Consider the following 22306-nt stretch of genomic DNA (forward strand, 5'->3'; position numbering starts at 1 on the left):
TACTATTTGTATACTTTACCCAATTTGAAATTAATTTTAACTCAATTAACATTTAGGTTGAGTTTGATTATTATAAAATATAATTATTCTTATAATAATAACAATAACAATAACAACAACAATAATAATAAATTATATTCTTTTGTATATGATTGGCAATAAAATTTGAAAATATTGTAGACATAATTTTTCTAAAATACAAGTGTTAAATAACTGTCCGAACTCAGGACCTCTCATAAAAACAATATTATTTTTTACTATTTAAGCTATTTAATGAGTTTTATAATATATTTATTATTTAAATATAGTATATAAATTCTTTTTATTTAAAAATCAATTATAAATAAAATATTTCATTCTCATGTTTACAAAAGTATTAATCATATTAACATTTTAAACACTAACAATTAATCTTAGTTAATTCTTTATTAGTTGTTAATAATATGTGAATTAATTTGAACAGACTATCCTCCACTTGCTAATCCCTCCCATCCCCACACACATTTAAAACAATTTATTTTTGGGAACATATTTATACCAATTTATGTACTTTCCAAATAGGATTTTAACAGATAAACAATTTGTTATTTGATTTATGGCCACAATTCCAATTTAATAATTTAATATATTTATAGTTATAATCAAAATAAATCATCTAAATTTAATGTCCCACCTGTGATATCATGTATGACATCGAATTGAATCAGATATAATTTTTAATTAATTTAATTTGAATTCACACGAGTTTCATTTGATTTAAAATTTGATATGAATTTTAAGTTAAAAACTCATATTTAATTTAATTCGACACAAATATAAAGAATATTTTTTTTATTTTTATTTGAAAATATAAAGACTTAAATAAAATATGATTATATGGAGATAAATACTTGAATCGAATAGATTTGACTCGAGTTCTTAACGAACCAAAAAGAGTTACTTTATACTCGATTCGAAAAGCTCTAGAAACTCAAAAAATAATATATTAAAATTTTATTTTTTAATAATTAAATAATTAATAATATTAATATTTATATATTGATTTTTTTTAAATGCAATATAAATGTACTTAAGATTCAAGTTCGATTCGAGTTTGTATTTCGAACTTTTTTTTAGCTTCATTTCATAATTTAAAATTCGAATCGAGCTTAAAATTTTTGACTCACAAATTTTCAAACCGAGATAAATTCCATTTCAAAATTTTCGAATTTAATCGAAATCGACTGAACTCGTTTATATCTCTGTCAATTGCTTTAAAATTCAATCTTATCAAACTAAATTAAATTAGAATATATTAAATTCGAGTTAAATTACCATTCATTTGTCCTACTGCCTAACTATATATGCTAGCAGACCACACCACTCTCTGCCACTTCCCAAACTCCTCCACCTCCACACATTTATACCAATTTTCTATTCAAAGAGTTCTCAGTTTTTTTTCTTCTTCTTTTGACACCCCACTCTTCCATTTCTCCAAAGTCTAACCTGGTGGGCTTTTCCTTTCCAATTTGTAGTTGAAAGTTAGTTCCTTTTCACAGTTTTCATGGCGTTGAGTTTGGTTTCTCATCCTGAAGTAAACTCTATCTCCTTCTTGGGTTCCACCAAGTCCAACTCCATCCCCAAGCTATTTCCAGGTCTGTTTCTTCTCCCTCTCTGTTTGGTTTCCTAGAAACCTGGAAAGTTGTTTCGTTTTGTTTAGAACTTTGAAAATGCTTCTCTTTTGGCTTATTGGGTTTGGATTCACAGTTCTAAATATTGTTATTTTTGTGAAATTTTAAGGGGGTTTTGTTTTGAAGAAGGACTGTGGTACAGCGTTTTGGAAGAGAGTTCAATGTTCAATTCAGGCTCCACAACCACCACCTGCATGGCCTGGACGAGCTTTTCCAGAACCCGGACTCAAGACTTGGGATGGCCCCAAGCCTATCTCCATCGTTGGCTCAACTGGATCTATTGGAACTCAGGTGAAAAGGGGGAGAAAAAAATGAAAACTTTTAACCTATGACATGCTAAAAGTAGTTTTTTGGCCTTTTGCAAGGATAGATTTTATGTTAGGGGTTGAACTTATACAATTTTAGAAGGGACAAACTTATATAAATTTTGAAGGGGGGGAAACATGTTGATCGAAAACATATTATCAATATAAAATACAAAGAAAAAAATCTGAAGTATATGAGAATTTTAAAATTTTAAGCTGACTGCCCTCGCCTGCCCCCCTTCGGTCCATCACCGGCCATGTGCCCTTGTAGATTTTCTGCTCCAATTTGAGGATTGCATGTTCTGTTTAGCACTTGATCAAGATCTTTAGAGTCACACATAATTTGGTGTTTTGTAGACGTTGGACATAGTTGCTGAGAATCCAGATAAATTCAGAGTTGTGGCGCTTGCTGCTGGTTCAAATGTCACCCTTCTTGCTGATCAGGTAACTTTCGGTTTTATCATGTTACAACAACTTGTAAAGAATTATTTGTTTCGAACTTGCATGCAAATCGTTTGGAGATGTCGAACTCGGACTCGAGTAGCTTGATTCATGGACTAACAAATTTTGGCGTCATAATCTCATATAAAATGGTTTCAGCATATGCTTGAAAGTGTTGCTTATCGACATACTAGAGGCTGATAAACTTTGCTAAAATGAATTTAAAATATGATTCAAGTTTTTGCTTAAATGAATAGGGAGTATAAACTTTGAGGGCTGATAATTTTTCTTCTTGTTACAGGTTAAGACATTCAAACCCCAATTGGTCGCTGTTAGAAATGAATCTTTGGTAAGTGAATTGAAAGAGGCATTGGCTGATATGGAACAAAAGCCCGAGATTATTCCTGGGGAACAAGGTGTTATAGAGGTAGCCTGTCATATAATTCATTGATTCTTTTATTTATCTAGACAAAGCAACTTTTAGTATTTACATTGTTTGGCTTAAATTTTTCCAGGTTGCTCGCCATCCGGATGCTGTCAGTGTAGTTACCGGGATAGTAGGCTGTGCGGGGTTGAAGGTACGCACTGATATCTGCTTTCTCTGTGTACAACTTTCTTTGCATCCACTAAACTAAGTATGTCCAAGATATTATGAACTACGGTTCACCGTCAACCATTAGAATATGCCTTAAAAAGAGAAGCAAACAGTTTGTTGTTTATTAGTATATAATTTAAGCTTTGCTAAAATCTCCTCCTTTCGTTTTTGGTCTATTGTAGCCTACGGTTGCTGCAATAGAAGCAGGCAAAGATATTGCTTTGGCCAATAAAGAGACGTTGATCGCTGGTGGCCCCTTTGTCCTTCCTCTTGCTCACAAACATAAAGTAAAGATCCTTCCAGCTGATTCTGAACATTCTGCCATATTTCAGGTATGGAACTATAACACAATGAGTAAGATTATATGAAAATTTCTAGTAGTTCGGAATTCTTAGCCAATTATGTTGTTTTCATAACAATAGTTGGGTGTCTTCGCTCTTTTCTTGGCGTAACTCTTGTTGCATCAACTTGTGTGACCTGTCATTTATTGCTTTAACTCATTCTTAATAATACAGAACAAGCTCATCATAGAATCTTGTGTTTCTTACAGTGTATTCAGGGATTACCAGAGGGTGCACTTCGGCGTATTATTTTGACAGCATCCGGTGGGGCTTTCAGGTGTATAGTCATAATTTAAGTTAGAACGATTAAGTTTATAAGTTGAGAGTCTGATATAGTGAACCGCTTACTCGCAGACATCTCCTCACTTTCTTTCTTCAGTTTAAAAGAAATTGAAGTTTGACATTATTAAAACTAGGCTTGAGGGTGCATAAACATGACATTTTGAACAATTTGCTCGTTTTGTTTCTCGTAGGGATTGGCCTGTCGATAAATTAAAAGAAGTTAAAGTAGCTGATGCTTTGAAGCATCCTAACTGGAATATGGGGAAAAAGATTACTGTGGATTCTGCTACCCTTTTCAATAAGGTTTAGTTTTATCAAATTTCTCATTTGAAATTATTCATGTTGTACTTTTTAATATTGCATGTTATCGTTTAGATGTTACCCTGGTCTAGATTACTAGCATGAAGCAGTTTCTCTGTTCGACAGGGTCTCGAAGTCATTGAAGCTCATTACCTATTTGGAGCTGAGTATGATAATATCGAGATAGTAATTCATCCGCAGTCTATTATACATTCAATGGTTGAAACACAGGTTTTACTCTTAATTATATCTTGTTGGCTACTGCTCAGTGATGATGCCACAAATATTACGTTGTTCACCGTTCACCTTTTAGTTTGTGCTGGAGCTGTGCCCTTGAATTGCATAGTACAGATTTGAATTCGATTTTCATATCCTATTTTTATTTTTTCATTTTCTTATGTTTAAGGATTCGTCAGTGCTAGCTCAGTTGGGATGGCCAGATATGCGCTTGCCGATCCTCTACACTATGTCGTGGCCAGAAAGAATTTACTGCTCTGAAATAACTTGGCCTCGCCTTGATCTTTGCAAGTAACCAGCTCGTCTCCTTTCAAAATTTACTTCACAACTGATTTAAGTTTTCAAGCTTCGATCGGTTTTCATTCGGTTTACATTTTACAATAACAGTTAAATGCATTGCCACCATACTCATGAGCTAAGTTGGTTGATGGATGATACAGGCTTGGTTCACTAACTTTTAAGGCTCCCGACAACGTGAAATACCCGTCCATGAGTCTTGCCTATGCAGCCGGAAGGGCTGGAGGCACCATGACAGGAGTTCTTAGTGCAGCTAACGAGAAAGCTGTGGAACTGTTCATCGATGAAAAGTAGGTATATTTTATCCCGATGTCTCCTGTTGCTTCCGTTTCTGGGTTCTGGCGTCTAACGAACGCTTATCATGGATGCTGATGACTTGGAGCTAATAAATTTGTTTTACCCAATTTCAGGATCAGCTATTTGGACATATTCAAGGTGGTGGAGTTGACTTGTGAGAAGCACCAAGAAGAACTTGTGGCCACTCCTTCCCTAGAGGAGATTATACATTATGACCTGTGGGCTCGAGACTATGCTGCCGGAGTGCAACAATCATCTGGATTGAGTCCCGTTCCAGCATAAGTCGATGGGGTTGCTCAGGTGAATACCATTCGATCTCTTTTCCATGTGTTTCGATATCCGCTTATTACATGCTTGGTTTCCTAAAAGATTTCTCCCCTGCACCGCCAGACTGAACTGACAATGGCTCTATCGCGATGACCCGGAAGTAGTCGATTTATGCCGAAGGCTGCAGTGAGCAATTGTATCATACATTATATAATATGAAGATGAAGCACTTGAGTGTAAACATACATAGTCTCCGATTTTATGGGAATTAATAAGAATTTGGAGTCAAATTTTAAGGTGCTCAATGTGTAAATTATACTTGAAAATTATAAATTTAATTAGTAAAAACAATGAAAACCCTAATATGACATCGTATAAATTGCGGCTCGAAATGGGTCCAAAATATTTCACAGGCACTTGATAACCTAATTCTAAAGATAATTTTTCTATTTTGATAATTAAATTATTATTTTTTATTTTGTTCACTACTTGTTAAATCTCACAGTTGTCATCATTTTATTAGTTCAAATAAAATCATTAAAAAGAAAATAATATAAAAAACAATTGATGACTATAGTAATGGTTTTATCAAATAAACTGTTAAATTTTTAATGATTGATAATCAAAATAAAAAAAATAACTGTAGTAATGGTTTTATCAAAAAAATAATTTGATGATCAAAATATAAAAGTAATGATAAATTGATGACTAATGATGTAGTTTACCCAATATAACTCAGGTAGCAAGCATATATTCAACATTGTGTCCCCCCTCAGCACCTAATTAGAACCTCATAGCCCAAAACCGTAGGAATTTTTAGTCTCCAATCTTTCTCTTCCGAGGCTCAAAACCAAAGGGGTAGAAGGTTGAAGACAATGGCATCAAATTTGAGAGGAAAGACTTCTATCATTTCCAATGCCCTAACGAGAAAACGTCCTGATGGGGCCTTCTATGCCGTTTCCAACCAATCCCTCCCGCCAAAGCATTGGGTACCATCTTCTTCCTTCTATATCTCCACCTCCGCTGATACTGCTGCTGCTGCTGCTTCTTCCTCTTCTTCATTCCAATCTCATCATGGTATTTAGACTTATCAAATTTTTCTTCACGTGGGGAGTGTTTTAGAGTTTAATGAGGGAATATTTGCCGTCTTCATTTGTTGATCTTTGGCAGATAAAGAGAAAGGATCAAATTGGTCAAGATGGTTTCTTTTCCTTCCAGGAGCTATCACTTTCGGCCTTGGAACCTGGCAGATTTTCAGAAGGCAAGACAAGGTCAACTTCCTTTTCTTTTACACTTCCATTCATTCTCTTGCATTTTCTTGTGTTTGCCTGCTTCTGTATTTTGTTTTTCAAAGTTTTAACATTGACTACCATTTTAGTGAGTTTGAATTGCTCTAGGAATGGGTCAAGTATAATGCTCTTGATTGTAGTGAGTTTTTTAATATCAATGTCGAAATTGATTATTTGAAGAAACAAGGCTCAAACCAATCATAATGGTTCTGAATTCCATCGAGAGTTGGGGATTTTCTAGCAGAGTTTCTTGATTAGAAATGATAGGATGTTCTATTACTATTTAATTGAATTTGTTGGGTGAACACAATTAAAATTAGACAAGTGTTCTAATAGGAGAAGGATATCTAGGTGTCTGTCTACAGTATGCTTTTAGGCTTTGTGCAAATCAGGCGCCACTTTGCCTGGACTTTGCAGAAGTTCCAGTGTTTCTATCTCTTTTCCTAGACATATTCAGACATGGTATGCCGAATGGGATACGATTCTCCAAATATATGGAAAAGCTTAAAATAAATTGAGCATATATGTGTGGTATACATATTTGTATCAGACATACAACCCAAGTCCAGCTAAAACAGTCAAGCACTGAGACAATAGTAGTGCAAGGTGTTTTTATGAAAAAAGAAATATACTCCTAAAGGTGCTATTATTTACATTTACACTTGAAATTTGGAAGATTAATAATTCATATTTGTGTTCCATTTTTACTTTCTATTTCTGGCATAAAATACTTTTGTGATGTAGATAAACCATTTGAATGAATAAAATACTCTAAGAAAGCAAATGCATAAATGAACGATATACAATTTAGCATATATTTTCTATTATTTCACTAATCTTCTTTATTTATATGCCATAAACTTTATAAGCATAATCATCTGTCATTTTCAATGGATCATAACACTTAAGCCATGCTTTAATTTCACTAATTTTCTTTATTTATATGCCATAAACTTTATATAAGCATAATCATCTGTCATTTTCAGGTTTATGCTGCAAGAGTCCATAAAAGTCCTTTTCCTTGTGTCTAACTGGAATGTTTCATCTTTTAGAAACGTGTCCGCTCAACTTGTTGCACATGTTGTTCTCATCTGTATTCCCTTGATTGCAGTTTTTAGGATTGTTTCAGTTTTTTTCTTTGTTTTTTTTTCAGAATAGCATGCTTATAACTTATTCATTATGCTTCATACAGATAAAGATGCTAGATTACAGACAGAAAAGGTTGGAAATGGAACCTTTGAAACTAAATAACATGTCTCCTTCAAATGAGATATTGGAAACTTTGGAGTTCAGGCGAGTTGTGTGCAAAGGAGTTTTTGACAATGGAAGGTCAATCTATATTGGGCCTCGTTCTAGAAGTATTTCTGGAGTGACTGAAAATGGCTACTATGTCATTACACCCCTAATGCCAATCTCGTGCAGTGCTGAGAGGTAATTAACGTTAATTTTCTATTCAATAAATATTATTGTCAACTTTTGTATTTCCAGATCTATCCTAAACACCTTATCATTAATTTCCTCTTTTCTCTTCATTTGATATCATCTTTAAGCATATTTATGGGAATGAGTAGAGAAGAGAATGCATAGTAATGGAGATAACATGTAAAAGACAGTTAATTTGGGTTCTTTAGTTAAGGTTAGATCACGCTTTTACTGCTTTCCTTGGCTGAGTAAACATGTCCTGGAGAATCACAATGGTATAACAGACATTGCATGATTCATTAGAATTATATTACGTATTTATGGCTGAACCTCTCATCTAAGGCCATTGCTTCTGGACAAGCTTTACATTTTCACTAGTGGGCCCCTCTGTGATCCCTTAGACCCCATTTAAACTTATTGTCATGTGTTAAAAACCCTTTTTTAAATGTTTCAAAAGAAATCCGTCTTTATGGGATTTAGGTGCTTCAATTTTGTGTCATTTTACTCTCCGCACACCTGAACACACACTCACATACAAACAAGTAAATAAAGTATGAAAAAAAACAAAGTCTAGAAAGTGTTGGTTTTTGTTGCTTTGCTCTAGGCTTTGGTCACAAAATAGTGAGCTAAGCTGCAAGCTGGAATGCGTAAGTCTTGAAGATACTACCTTACCTTTGAAGCTTAAATTGTTTTTGGGTGCTGGACTTCATATTCTTATCTGATGCATGGGATTGCTTACTATGTTTCCATTTGACTAATTTAGATGCACTTTCAGTGTGCAGTCACCAGTTCTTGTAAATAGAGGATGGGTTCCTCTGGAGAGACAAATCTTTTGAAGTTCCACAAGCCGGGGAGAAATCTTCAAGTATGAATGCTGTTCCTGCCCAAGGGAATGAACAAAGCTGGTGGAGAATGTTTAGGACTAAGAACCAAAAAGCTGTTGAGGTTGTCTATCATCCCTTAATTTCTTGGTTGATACCAATGACATATCTTAGGAGAAAAAGTTTTTCTTTTTTTGGAATATAGGATCAAGCCCCTGCTATTACTTCTGTGGAAGTTACTGGAGTTGTCCGGGGGAGTGAAAAGCCAAGCATATTTGTTCCTGCAAATGATCCAAATTCTGGACAGTGGTTCTATGTTGACGTTCCTGCAATTGCTGTTGCTTGTGGGCTTCCAAAGGAGACTCTTTTAATTGAAGACATCAATGAAAATGTTGATCCGAGCAACCCTTATCCTGTTCCAAAGGATGTCAATGCCTTGATTCACAGTTCAGTTATGCCTCAAGATCACCTAAATTATACATTGACATGGTATGAGTCACTATATTATATGATCCAAAATATTGTCCCTGCAGATATAGTTCCTTTGTTAGCGATATTTGCGGATATTTTATATTATTCTGCATGCTCGTCCCCTCTCCTTCCAGCATTAGAATTTTTTTTTATTTTCTTGTGATTGCGTTGAAGGTGGGCAAACAGTTGGTCTATATCTTATTTTGAAGGGAAAAATAAGGTAATACATAAAATACTTTATTTCTAATTAGAATTTAAACAAATCTGAATTAGCAAATTTAAATAATGAATATATTATATGAACTGAATTAAGCAATGTAAATATATTGCTGAAAACTCAAGAGTTGAGTTAATTATTATCATTTATATATTTTTGTTGTGAAATAAAATTTTGTACTAATTCAATTTTGCAACTTTTGGAAAAAGATTGCCTCTTCCTTTGGAAATCAAAAGGAAGTGATGCCTGTTGCTTTAAACTGCATTTGGCTTAACACAATTTCTGCAAATTAATTCCTTTTTTTCTTCGTTCATTATTTGATTGATCTTTTTAAGTTTTGACTGCTTGATAAAAATTGATTCTTATCGGTACAACATTATCTTGGTGCAAATGCCTTGTTTATACCTCAAGGCAACTTAAAGCTGCCATGCATGGAGACACACTATACATGCTTCAAATGTTCTTTTAATATATTTATGTTTTTATTGTCATGATGTTTAGGACTAATAGACCATATACTTAATATTTGTGTCTCTCTTTGGAAACGCCCTATTGAACCTTTCAAGTTTATGGGTTGAGTTCAATGCTAATTACTTGTTTTTGAAGTAGATTTAAGATCTGGTATGCTTTTGTATGTTTACTTAGTTATCATAATTGTTTTTTTAGCATCAATTTGTTCTGGGAGATTTTTCCATATTGAGGAAAGAATTTTGCTTCCACTGATAATTTGGATGTTAATATATTTTGAGGTTGTTTTGTTCGGAAGCATTCTTGAGGTGAAATAGACTGAGTTAGCTTCATATTCATGAATTTTACTCTATTAATGAGCACATGATTTCCGATAACTTCTTGCTCCCTCTTCTTAAAATTCAAATTCACACTATGATTATCATGATATAGTATTTTCAGCTGTTTCCCTATATCATAATTCTGTCTTCAGTGAATGCGAGCTTTTCATTTTGTAGAAATGTGCAGAAGTTAGTTGCATTTGGGTTGAGAATCAGTTATGCATCAAGGATTTTCACACACATACGCATACTTTTTTTTGGTAGTTTTGAATGGGAGGAGCCTTTCAAAGCTTAACTGATCGCATGTAAAATCTTTTGTATTCAAGATTCGGCATAGCCGAAATATGCATCTTTACCAAAAATTCACTTCAATAAAATGTCTTGTGATGGGACATAATGATTCATATATCCTTCTACTTTCATCTGTAGAGATGTGTATATTGGATGCATGATGGATTGTGGCAAGGGAGCATGCATGTGTTAGTATTATTTTAGATTTGTGTATGCCTGTCACTACACCGTTTATTTTGAGCACGTTCTTGCTATTGCTGGCTTTTTCTGAACTAAATCATGGTGTCACCTCAGCAGCTTGTCGGTGAAAATACAAGAAAATAACAGATTTATCTCATAATTTTGAAGCTAATTCTTCTTCTTCCAATCATACCTCTTACCTGGTATCTATCTCCTTTTTCTGCAGGTATTCTTTGTCTGCTGCAGTTACATTTATGGCTTTCAAGAGACTTAAGCCAAAAAGTAGGAGATAGTAAGCATTATTCTAAGAGGTACAATTTATAACTAATAGACCAAGAATTGTATCTTCATTTTCTTTTAAGATTAAATTACACATTTTTGTACTAGGTTTGCATTGGGGACCTCGGACAAGAAAATAAGCATCGAATCTTTGAGAGACATTGCTGATTGCAAAACGGGCGGACTCGTAGAAAATGTAGCTAGAAAGGCTATTCCGATGGCACCTCCTGATTTTTTATCAATGGAAAGAAACAGATGAATTTTGCTACATTCTGTTTGCTTAAAAAAATACCCTCAAAAAGTTTGATATTTTCAAGTCTAGAAAGCAAGGAAAAGGTGAAATAAAGAGAGTAAGGGGAGATAGGCGTGAGTTGGTATCGAATAGGGTTCTCCTTTTATTTGGCTGTTTTAGGGTGGTTTCTTAGAGGTTTTCTGGTTTTTTTTATTTGATGGATGTATCTTATTGGGGTGTTATTTCATCCAAGGTGTACACACAAATATTTAATAAATCATGAGGTACTCTTTTCCTCCTTCCAATTGTCGTTGACATACGGTTTAGTATGTTGATGATTATGAAGGGAGTTTTTAATGAGACTTCCAATTCTTATAAAAAAAAGATAGTAAGGGGAAGATTGATTAATGTTTGTGCTGTGGTAGAGCTTATTTTTGTGCTTTCAACTGTGTTTTGAGGTTCATTAACATTGAGAATATTTAGTTCATAGCATACAAAGGAAACTTACTGGGTCATGTATGTATGCCTTTTTCCCTAATCATACTTGTCACATTTACAGTGACTTATATATAACATGCTGCCATGGAACATACTTGATATACAAGTTTACACATTATCCGACTTGTCAAAATTCAACAATGTATACTAGAATGTAAGGAGCTTCAGTTAACCTGCTCTCCTCTTGCTTGCTGTCGCTTCTCTTCTTCAACTTGTTCAAGCAATGCTACCAGCTCTGCTTCTGTCAAGCCTTCTAAACGTTTCTGCAGAAAGAAGAAATTTTTGTGACATGCATTACTTGCGGATTGGTATGTTATCAGGAAATGAGCCAATGTCCTTTTTGTCGTCTTCGGATAACCTCAACTATCTTACAGGTTGGGCTCTTAGGCGAAACACCAGTGATCCTACTAGTTTTCTGGCTGTGATGTGGAAACAGGATTCAATAAAGGTCTCAAACATGAACCCTAGTTTGAGTCATTTTACATGCAATTTCATAGCACTGGCTTTAAACTGACAGATTCTTCTTTTAACATTCTAAGACAAATCTATCACATAAGGAAACTATTCTAGAATGAATGAATTTTACCATGTGGTCGTATTTTTTATTTTACAATGTTCGAAAAGGCTACATAGTTCAGCAACACGATAAAAAAATAACTTGTTTGTTGCATATTAAAGGGCAAACAGTAGAGCACCAATTTGGAAGATATAACTAAAAATTGGAAGGAGAAAAATGTAGAAACAAAAACCTCCATGACTTTGACTTCATAGTCACGTAATTGTTGAGCGTACGTCATTTCCTTGTTCGACACTCTAAAGATGTATGTTGAAATCCATCCAATTGTGAGACCCAAAACCATTACCAACTGAACTACATTTCCTGCTTGTAAAGGATCAACTCCCACAAACTGCATCACCATCATGGGGTCATGGGGATTCTTACAAAGAAATTGCTCATTGATGCATACTCATAATTCACAAGGTATTGAATCGATGCTACCAAGAATGTAGAATAAAAGCAAGCATGCATGTAAAGGAAAATAACATAGCCAAAGTTGTTGGCAAAATACCTCCAATCCACTTTTCAACCCAAATCCAATGACAGTGACTCCAAGACCAATCAATAGAACATCCTTCCTTGTGTACCCGAAAGGCGTCTGAACAAGAACGTGCAAGATATTACTTCAGTAACGACGTTGACAAGATCAACTCATGATGAAAGTCAAGCGTGTACTTATGTAACTCAAATTAGATTTCTTTCTGCAAGAATATGTATATGAAGAATCTAGAGGTAAATCATGCATGCATAATACAGAAAACGATATCTATTCAGCTCATCTATCAGCAATATGAAGTGCATGCCTTAGTTTGATCTTTACTATCATTGGAGTCAGTGGAACCGCTACATCTGGGAGGAATGGAGACCAGTTTCTTTGACCTTGTGTTGTTCAACTCATTTTGCAGAAAGAGAGATGCTTCTTTTTTATAAAAGATCCGAGGCAGAGCAGTACCTAAGCCATGTGACAAAAAATAACAGCAATCAATTATAGCATTGTATGGCGTTCTCTGTCTGTTACTTGAAGTCAAATAAGATGACAACCACATAAACACACAGTTTTACTTGAATCACACACACACACATATGTATACAACTCACGTGCGCGCGCTTACACACACGTATATGCACAACACACACACACATATGTATACACTGCGCGTGCGCACACGCGCTCACACACACACACGTATATACACATGTATTACTTCTGAAAGGTTAAACTTGTGAATAGCACTTCACAAATAACATAAATCCCTTAACTTTACAAAGGGAAGAAAAAAAAAGAAATAAGGAGTATCAAAACATGCATGTAAACACAATGGAAGAACAAATACTTTAGCATTGATACTTCAAAAGGATGGATAGAGGTTGGTGGAAAAGTACCCAAAAGATGATTCTTGCTAGTGCTTGCATGGTATGAAAGAAAAATTGAGGAAAGAAAATAGGAAAGATAGGCATTTTCCTTCTCATTTGTAGAATCAAATCATTTCACATTGGAAAGATTAATAGAAATGGAAAAGATGTTACTCAAATCTGTTTGTTAACAACATCATCCATGGTTTATAGCATTTACTCATTTGTATGGATTATCCATCGGTTTTTAATATAATATTTTTGTTTAATTTACAATAGGTGTAATGAGAAAAATACTATATTTTTTGTTTTTCTTCTCATCTTTATGTTTCTTAATTCTTACAAATCAACCAATGGAAAGAAAATATATATAAATATTTCCTCCTCTCTTTTTTTCCACTTTTTTTCCCCAATTTTTCATCTTGCATATATTCGTTCCACCCTATCAAATCAAGCTTAATAGATTCTCAGTCATTGGTTGAGTCCAGAAAATTCAAAACAGATGACTTAACATATTATTAACTCACAGGACCATAATTTGGCACTCTCAAGCTCATTGAATACATAAAATTCCATATGTTTTGTGGCAAATCCCAAATAATCAATTGAAATGAACAAGTTATAACAGTGCAATGAATGATCAACTACTGGAATTAGAATAACAATTTGGTCCAACCAAAGCAAAAATAATTTACACAGAGCAAGATAAGCAGAGAAATGAGTGACATATTGGGGTGGGGGGGGGGGAAGGGGCAGCCTGAAAATTTCAAATTCTAATATAATTTAGATATTTTCTTTTGATAATCTGTTTCTTACCCCTAAAATTTTATAAGTTCGCCTCCAACATAAAATCCAGGTCGGTCCGGGGAAGCAAAGGGACTTACCTCGCATGAAAGAAGCAGTAGATGATGTCCTTGATGGTTGCAAAAAGGGAAAACCCGAAATGCCTAGAAAAGAAATAGGCTGATTTGGGTGTACATGCAGAAGATAAGGCATCTCCACAGTTTTGATTTTTCCTGAGGAAAAAAAAGGAGATAAAATAAGTTCTTTCCTTTGAACACAAAGTGCTTCATTCTGGCCACAAAACATGAACTATCATCTCTTCCTCCACTAGCAGATTCTAACAAAAAAATTTCTAATCAATTCATAAAATTTCAACAACTAACAAAACAATCTTAAGGTTCCAAAAATGGCAGTAACTGTTTCCAAAAGTAATTTTCTACAATCTACAGGATATTTAGAGAATTCACAAGCTTCAGGACTGGAGGACTGCCAAATAATTGCCCAACAAAATGGACAGAAAATATCAATAAAATTGTTAATTAAAAGCCTCAAAACTGATTTCAACAATGAATATAATCTGTTAGAGATGGAGAAATTGTTAATCATCTGTTTGTTTATCAATAAAAGAAAAGAAAAAAGAAGAGAGGAAGCATGGAAGCAAGACAAATACCCAGATGCAGGTAAGCCTTGAGGGAAAGCTGGAAACTTGGGGCAACAGCAATGGTTTCAGTACGAAGAAGATGAGATTGTCTGGCAGAATAAAGTCTCAGGTGTGTTTAGATAGAGTGGTGTGGGTTTTGATATTATTGACAAAACCATGGGTAAGATTGTCACAAAGGTTAAAGTAGTGAGGCTATAAAAGAGAAGACGCCATATAATATCCATTTTTTTAACAATTCTTATTTAGGAGAAGATTGAAATGACCATCCAGCTCAGTTTGTAGAGCACAAAGTTCTTAATTTTGAGGTGGTGAGATCGAGTTTCACGGAAGACATTTCATAATTTGGAGGTCTCTTACGGAAGTTGCTCTCAACCTAGTGTTAGGGGTAGTCTACTATCTTACCTCCCTCTTACCCCATACATATGGGAAAAAGAGAAAGCCATTTTTTTTATTTAAGAGAGGACGTTCAAGAATTTTAATTTTATTAAGTATTTAACTACAATATTATAAAAAAATTAATTGTCTAGTGAGAATTTTTTATAATGTACTCTTGAGATTATTTACAATATCGATTTTTATTAACTAAATATAATAGACGTGAATTATTATTATATCTAAATTTAATATTTATAAAATTCAACATTTCATTTTATTTTACTTTTATAAACAGTAGTGAGGGATTATATCATGTATTTTTTATAATATTATATTTTAATTATTTTAAAATATTATAATGCTATTATACATGGTGTGACGTGCATAATCTTTTATATTTGAGCGAACTGTACTTGACCGCTGCAGTGACGAGGTTACGTGACCGCTATAATATCACTTAAATTTATGGTGAGGGTTTGTTTTGGACCCTAAATAGATAAATTTATGGTAAAATTATACTTTGATCCTCCCTTTTTTAATTTTGAACTAATTTGTAAATTTGTATAAGTTGCTGTGAGAAATTTAGTAGTAATACTTTTAATTTAAACCTCATCAATTGTATTAGTTTAATTATCTAAACCACCTTTACATTAATTATTCATAAAAGAAAAGTTTACATTAACAATTCTAATCAAATATTATTTTTTCTAATTAGAAGTTTTCATATGATTTTGCTATGAGTACAATAAATAACATTCAAATTTAAATATTTTTAAATAAATATTTGTTGTCTTATCAAGCCAATACTGAATAACGAAAAGATATTTTGTACGAAACCCAAAGTCTAATTTGAAACTGTATTTTAACATAAAATTTGTTTTTAATATTTTTAATATATATATAAATATAATTCCCTTACACAATGTAAAACTCTTAGTCTTACACAGATTTAAGATCATTTGACAGTGGCGGATCCATAAATTTAAGAATGGAGATCCAAAATTTTAATTTTCTTTTCTTAAAAATAATGGGTATGCAAAAATTATAATTTTTTTCTTTTTTCCTTAACATATTAAGTTAAATTTAACCAATTTTCCAAAATAATGGGATGCACTTGGCCCCTATGGGGGCTTAGTGCATCCGTCACTGCCGTTAGATAAGTGAAAATAGATGACTGAGATTAATTTATTATTTTTTCAGTGAATATCTTATCATTTCTTACTATTAATATATATATGTTTAAGTCTTCTTAGTGGTAAAGAGGATGTTATTTTTCTAGAGTTTTTGGGTTCGAACAAATGTGTCTACAAGATATGTGTATTATCAATATGTTAAGAAATTATGAATAAATATTACATTATAATCACCTTAAATTATTCAATAGATATATTTATAAGTATCTCATATTAAAATCTTGAGTTCATTGAATCACACATCGTTAAATTATAATCTTCATTTTAAATAGGTTTTTAAAATTTTAAATAATTTACTTTCATCTCCAAATTAGTCTCTCATTTTAAATTAGTCTTTAAACTTTTAAATATTCTAATTTTATCCCAAAATATGACCCTCATTCTAAACTAGTCTAAATTTTTTTTAATCTTCCAATTTCATCCCCAAATTCCATACATGTGATTAGTTTCAAGCATAATTTAATTGAACATTATTTTTTCAAACATAAAATAATATAACTTGACATTATGATTTTATTAACAAAGAATATGATTAGCATATATTGATAGTTTGAGATGAAATTGAAATGTAAAAAAGTTTAGAGACCAATTTAGAATGAGGGTCATAGTTTGAGAATGAAATTGAAATATTCAAAAGTTTAAGGACTAATTTAAAATGAGTTATAATTTAAGGATAAATTAGAATATTCAAAAGTTTATACACTAATTTAGAATGATAATCATAGTTTAAGAATGTATATTATAATTAACTCTATATATATATATTGATAAATATGAGTGAATATAAAATAGTATCTATTCAAAGACTCTCAATTCTTTGACAATAAAAATTCATATCCCCACACACATGGTGCTCAAACTCAAGACTTTAAAAAATAACAACAAATTCCTTAATTACTAAGTTTTGTTGATGCTCAATTTTTTACTTTAAATTTATATATGTACCATTCTATTTTTTCAAATATGTATGTACCCTTCGTCTCTGGCAGATTGGCAGTCTGGCTTAGGGCTGTAAACGAGTTGAGCTCGACTCGACTCGAAAACTCTGAAATAGAGCTCGACTTGACTTGAAAACTCATGAATCGAAATTTTTTAAGTTCGACTTGAACTCGAAACCATGAATTGAAGTTCCAAAAAACTCGAAATAAAAAAAATCTTAAACTTAACCTAATTAAAGCTTAAACTTAAACATGAATCTTAAATACATTTATATTGTATTTTTTTTAAAAATCAACACATAATTATTAATAATTTATTTTAAAAACTAAATTTTTAATATATTATTTTTGTGAGTAGCTCGTAAACTTTTCGAGTTGAGTATAAAGTAGTTTGTTTCTACTCGTTAAGAATTTAAGTCAAGTTCGAGCTCGAGTCAAGTCTATTCGAGTTGAATATTGATCAAACTTTGATCGAGTTGATCTCGAATAACTTACTATCTAACTGTCTCATTTACCGCCCTAATTTGACTGATCGGTTGATTTCACTGCAGTCTTGCGTGTCCATGCAAATACAGTATAAATTCATTTATTATTTATGAATACATATTAATAAATATATTTTTATAATATAAATTAAAAAAATGAATTCATTTAATAATTTAAACAACTCAAATCAAAATCAACCGACTCCAATTTTATACAAATATAACTCATTAATTTAATATATTTTAATAAATAAAAGGATAAAAAATATATAAATGATCTGCCGATTATAGGAAAATGCTTGGCTAAGTCTCTTAACTATTAAAAGTTACAAAATGATCCCTCAACTATAGGGTGTTGATTTGTTGAGTCTCCAACTATTAAAAATTACAAAATGATCATATGACAATTCATATGTTCTAAACTCGTCATTTTTCGAAAAAATTGACTAATGTTTGAGCTGGACGTTAACCTATTAACTGTGATATGATAAAAGTTGATCTCATAACAGTTTAAGTTGTATTTTGTAGATTAACTATTCGTTTACATTATGTCGTCGAGTTAGTGCTTGAAAGCAACGATGATATAGACATCATTAAAATATGGTTTTATCAAATAACAATCAACAAGTTAACATCCAACTCAGGTGATCATTGATTTTTTAACGGAAAAGAAAGAGTTTGGAGCATATGAATAATCAGGTGATTATGTTATAATTTTTAATAATCGGAGAATTTAACCAAATTACGTCCTATAATCGATATATTATTTTATAACTTTTAATAATTAGGATACTCAACTAAACAATACCTATACTCATGATCATTTGTATATTTTACCTTAAAAAAACTACACAAGGAAACCAGAGGCTAAAAAGTAAATGAAGGAACAAACAAGAAGAGTTTTGGAAATTGAAACAGGGAATGAGTAGGGTGGCGAGAACGCATGGTGGAGAGCCAAAGATGCCAGCTCCAAGTAGCTGTGCTTTAACATCAAACAGCTGTTTATCAGTCAGAAACAAACCCATTGCCCCTTGTCCTCAATACCCTTTTGGGCTGCTTATTTAATATTAACAACAATAATTGCATCTACTCTAAAACCCTAAACTAAAGCACTAAAAATGTCGGTTAACACAACATTGCTAAAGTGGTAGTATCAAATTGTTTCAGTCGAGAATTTAAGGTATCGGAAATACAACAATGCAAAATACTCATAATTATGTATCTGATTTTTTCTTTCCGAAAAATACCTGTAAAACCCCATCGGAACCTCCAGCCACAAGTGTGCACTGGTCCTCATTGACTTGTCTCCAGCACACACTGCTGACGAACCCATGGTCGAACCTATCTCTGCCCATTGGCTCGAAACCATGCACCCAAATGGGCTCACCCCATCGCTTGTCATAGACAAAAACTTGGTTATCTTCTGATCCGCACCCGAGCAACCCTCCATGCCTCCAAACTGATAGCCCCACAAAGCTTCGACTGTTTACGTGCCCTTTGTATGTTCTAATCAACCGTGAATCATCCACGTTCCATAGTTTCAAGCACCCGTCTGTGCTCGCCGTAACCATTGTTCCGGCATCGAGGAATCTGACGTACGTCACCGTTTTGGTATGTCCGTCGAACGTGTATACGGGCTCCGGTATTCTCCGCACGTCGTAGGCGTAGGCCTTCATGTCGGCGCATCCGACGGCTACCAATGCATCTCCGAATGGGTCAAATTCGACGCAACAGACTGAACTCCGTGCCGCCGTGGGCTGTACCTTCGCCACACATTGTCCTCCTTCGCTGCAACGTGTGTCCCAGATTTGTATGGTTCCGTCGTCCGAGCCGGATGCTCCGAGGAACGGGTGCGAATGGGAGTAGTCCACACTCCAAACCCGCCTCCCGCTGTGCTCGTCGCGTTCGAAGATCGAAAGCTTCCTCTCTAGATCATATTCCGTGACGACGCCGTCGTAATCTCCGGATCCCAAGACGCGGCCACCGGAACCGGTTTTCCATCTAAGACTACTGAGCTTAGCCGGGGTACAGATGTAATAATCACACGCGTTAACATGGTCCAGAAAGGCAATGCTTTGCGTCTCCTCCTGTGGCAACAAAGGATTCAAAGTGTAAATCCTAATCTTTCTCGCAATTCCGCCGGTTGCTAAGATGGTATTAGAAGGGTCGAATTCGATGACGCCTAAAGTGTCGGAGACGGTGGCGTTGGCGGTGGATGAGATGACGGTGGAAAGAGAAAAATCCCAGTCACTACGAGCGGTTGATAGTTCTTCCTGGCCGGGGACGGCGGGGGGAGGGAATCCGGCGGAAAAGTTGTTGTTCATGGTCCATTCAATGGAAAGGGAGGCATAATATGAGAGGATTTTGAACCATGAAACCAACGAAAGGCTCCCATACACCTAACCAAAGCGCAACAAAATTGCGGTGCGGATAAATACGTTAGCTGCTACCATATTGGATTTACCACTTTTATGCTCCCTCTTCTCTTCTATTACAATAATGCCATTGCTTAAAATTATTATTATTAGTTATAAGGATAAAATATACAAATGATCATCGATTACAGGACTATATGACGTTGCTTTGTTGAATGATCATTCGACTATTAAAAGTTACAAAATGGTCTCTTAATTATAAGGTGATTTTTTAATCCCTCAATTATTAAAAGTTATAAAATGACCACCTGACTATTAATATATTTCAAACTCGTCATTTTCTGTTAAAAAATTTAATAACCATCTAAGCTGAATGTCACCTATTGATTGGGGTATGATAAAATTTGATTCCAAGACTATTTGAGTTGTATTTTGTGGATCGACTCTCTGTTTACTTTATATCGTTGAGTCAATGCTTGAAACATTATATCATCGAGTCAATTCTTAAAAGCAACATTGATGAAAATAGAATAATTAAAATATAATTTTATCATATTTCAGTCAATAATTTAACGTCAAGATAAGATGACCATCAATTTTTCAACAGAAAAGGATGAATTTAAAACATATGAATAATCATGTGACCATTTTGTGACTTTTAATAGTCATGAGACTCAACAAAATAATGCCCTATAAACGAGGGATAATTTTATAAGTTTTAATAATCGAGGGATTCAACAGATCAATGCCCCTATAGTTGGGGACCATTTGTACACTTTACCCTTATTTATAATTATTCTCTCTTTTAAAATAATGAGTTATAAACTCATCAAGTGACATCGATGGTAAAAGAGAATGTTATTCTTTTTTAAAGGTTCTGGGTTTGAGTAGCTACGTCTGTGGGGTGTGCACACATTATCAATATGTTAAAAAAATTCTAAATAGATATTACCTTGTAATCACTCGGACTAATAGAAAAATAGTAAGTTATATGTTGATATCTATTTGAAAATAAAAAATGACATGTCATGCCACATCAACATTTTTCCTTAAATTTTTAAATGTGGGTACCAAATTGAAACTTAAACTAAACGCTAGGTATGGTTTTGAAAAAAATCAAGTTTAGGTACTAAAACGAAACAAAAGTGATAGTTTAGGTACTAAACACGTAAGATACCCTTTTAATATTCATTTAATAAAGAGATTTTAGTTAGTAATGTGTTTCAGTGTATCACATTAATGATGTATTTTGATATGGTAAGTTGAGTGTAGAATTTTCCTATTGAACACTTTAGTTTGGAAAGTCGCCAAGAAATTGGACTTCTAAGTATAATTGTTTGTCACTACATAAATGTAATATGTTTATAATATTGTTATAATTAGTGAGTTTTATTATAAATTGAAGTACTTATACAGTTATGCGTGTAATTAAATTTGATAATTTTAAATATTTATATTTTTAATTAATAAATATGTAGTGCTTTATTTATGTCTATCTGTAGTTTGCAGATGATCTCCTGATATTCTCCGATGGAAATATTGACTCAAATAGAAATTTGAAAAGGGTTCTTAAAGTTTTTGAAGCTACTTCGGGATTGAGTCTCAATTTGAGTAAGTCAAAACTGTTGGGAGTGAACATTGAAGATAATCGTATCTCGAATTGGGCGGAAACTGTTAAGTGTGGGTGGGATAGCTTTCCAACTATGTAGCTCAGTCTTCCCGTTGGTTATCCTAGGAATTCTGTAGCTCTATGGAAACCAATTGTTAACAGATTTCATGAGAGATTGGATGGGTGGAAGAGTAAGCTGCTCTCTTTTGGTGGGAGGCTTACGTTAGTGAAGTCGGTTTTGTCGAACCTCTCGATTTATTATTTGTCTCTGTTTCAAATGCCTGTGTCAATGGCTTCAAGTTTGAATAGCCTTGTGGCTAATTTTCTTTGGGGTGCAAAGTCTGACAGGGCTATACATTGGGTCAAATGGAGCAAGGTTTGTAAATCACGAATTCAAGGCGACTTGGGGATAATTGACTTAAGGGTAAAAAATAGAGCATTGCTTAATAAATGGA

The 22306-nt window shown here is 33.5% G+C and overlaps 3 protein-coding genes and 1 pseudogene across 4 annotated transcripts; 2 read left to right on the forward strand and 2 right to left on the reverse strand.

The window, feature by feature from the left end:
* The first annotated feature begins 1390 nt into the window (after window positions 1-1390).
* On the forward strand, window positions 1391-5331 carry LOC120204581 (1-deoxy-D-xylulose 5-phosphate reductoisomerase, chloroplastic-like). 2 transcript variants are annotated; one of them, XM_039204641.1, is made up of 13 exons: window positions 1391-1634; window positions 1780-1961; window positions 2333-2419; window positions 2718-2843; window positions 2932-2994; window positions 3194-3343; window positions 3562-3629; window positions 3826-3937; window positions 4061-4165; window positions 4341-4462; window positions 4612-4758; window positions 4879-5069; window positions 5153-5331. In XM_039204641.1, exons 1-12 carry the CDS (start codon window positions 1544-1546, stop codon window positions 5045-5047), a joined length of 1422 nt encoding a protein of 473 aa, XP_039060572.1. In that variant the 5' UTR covers window positions 1391-1543; the 3' UTR covers window positions 5048-5069; window positions 5153-5331. The 2 variants fall into 2 exon arrangements, with proteins under 2 accessions (XP_039060572.1, XP_039060571.1); XM_039204640.1 differs by having other exon boundaries at window positions 4879-5065; window positions 5156-5331.
* A 510-nt stretch (window positions 5332-5841) lies between these two features.
* Window positions 5842-11203, forward strand: LOC120204582 (annotated as a pseudogene).
* A 443-nt stretch (window positions 11204-11646) lies between these two features.
* On the reverse strand, window positions 11647-14990 carry LOC120204583. Its single transcript, XM_039204642.1, has 6 exons — window positions 14886-14990; window positions 14317-14448; window positions 12883-13031; window positions 12591-12677; window positions 12270-12428; window positions 11647-11783 (listed from the first exon to the last, which is right to left on the reverse strand). The coding sequence occupies exons 2-6, from the start codon at window positions 14426-14428 to the stop codon at window positions 11685-11687; spliced, it is 606 nt and encodes a 201-aa protein (XP_039060573.1). The 5' UTR covers window positions 14429-14448; window positions 14886-14990; the 3' UTR covers window positions 11647-11684.
* Window positions 14991-18898: 3908 nt separating this feature from the next.
* Window positions 18899-20250, reverse strand: LOC120204586 (WD repeat-containing protein RUP2-like). Its single transcript, XM_039204646.1, has one exon. It carries the CDS (start codon window positions 20189-20191, stop codon window positions 19082-19084), a length of 1110 nt encoding a protein of 369 aa, XP_039060577.1. The 5' UTR covers window positions 20192-20250; the 3' UTR covers window positions 18899-19081.
* Window positions 20251-22306: the final 2056 nt, after the last annotated feature.

The sequence above is a fragment of the Hibiscus syriacus genome, unplaced genomic scaffold (genome assembly GCF_006381635.1).
Source record: "Hibiscus syriacus cultivar Baekdansim isolate YM2019G1 unplaced genomic scaffold, ASM638163v2 tig00011079_pilon, whole genome shotgun sequence".
NCBI classification, from domain to species: domain Eukaryota; kingdom Viridiplantae; phylum Streptophyta; class Magnoliopsida; order Malvales; family Malvaceae; genus Hibiscus; species Hibiscus syriacus.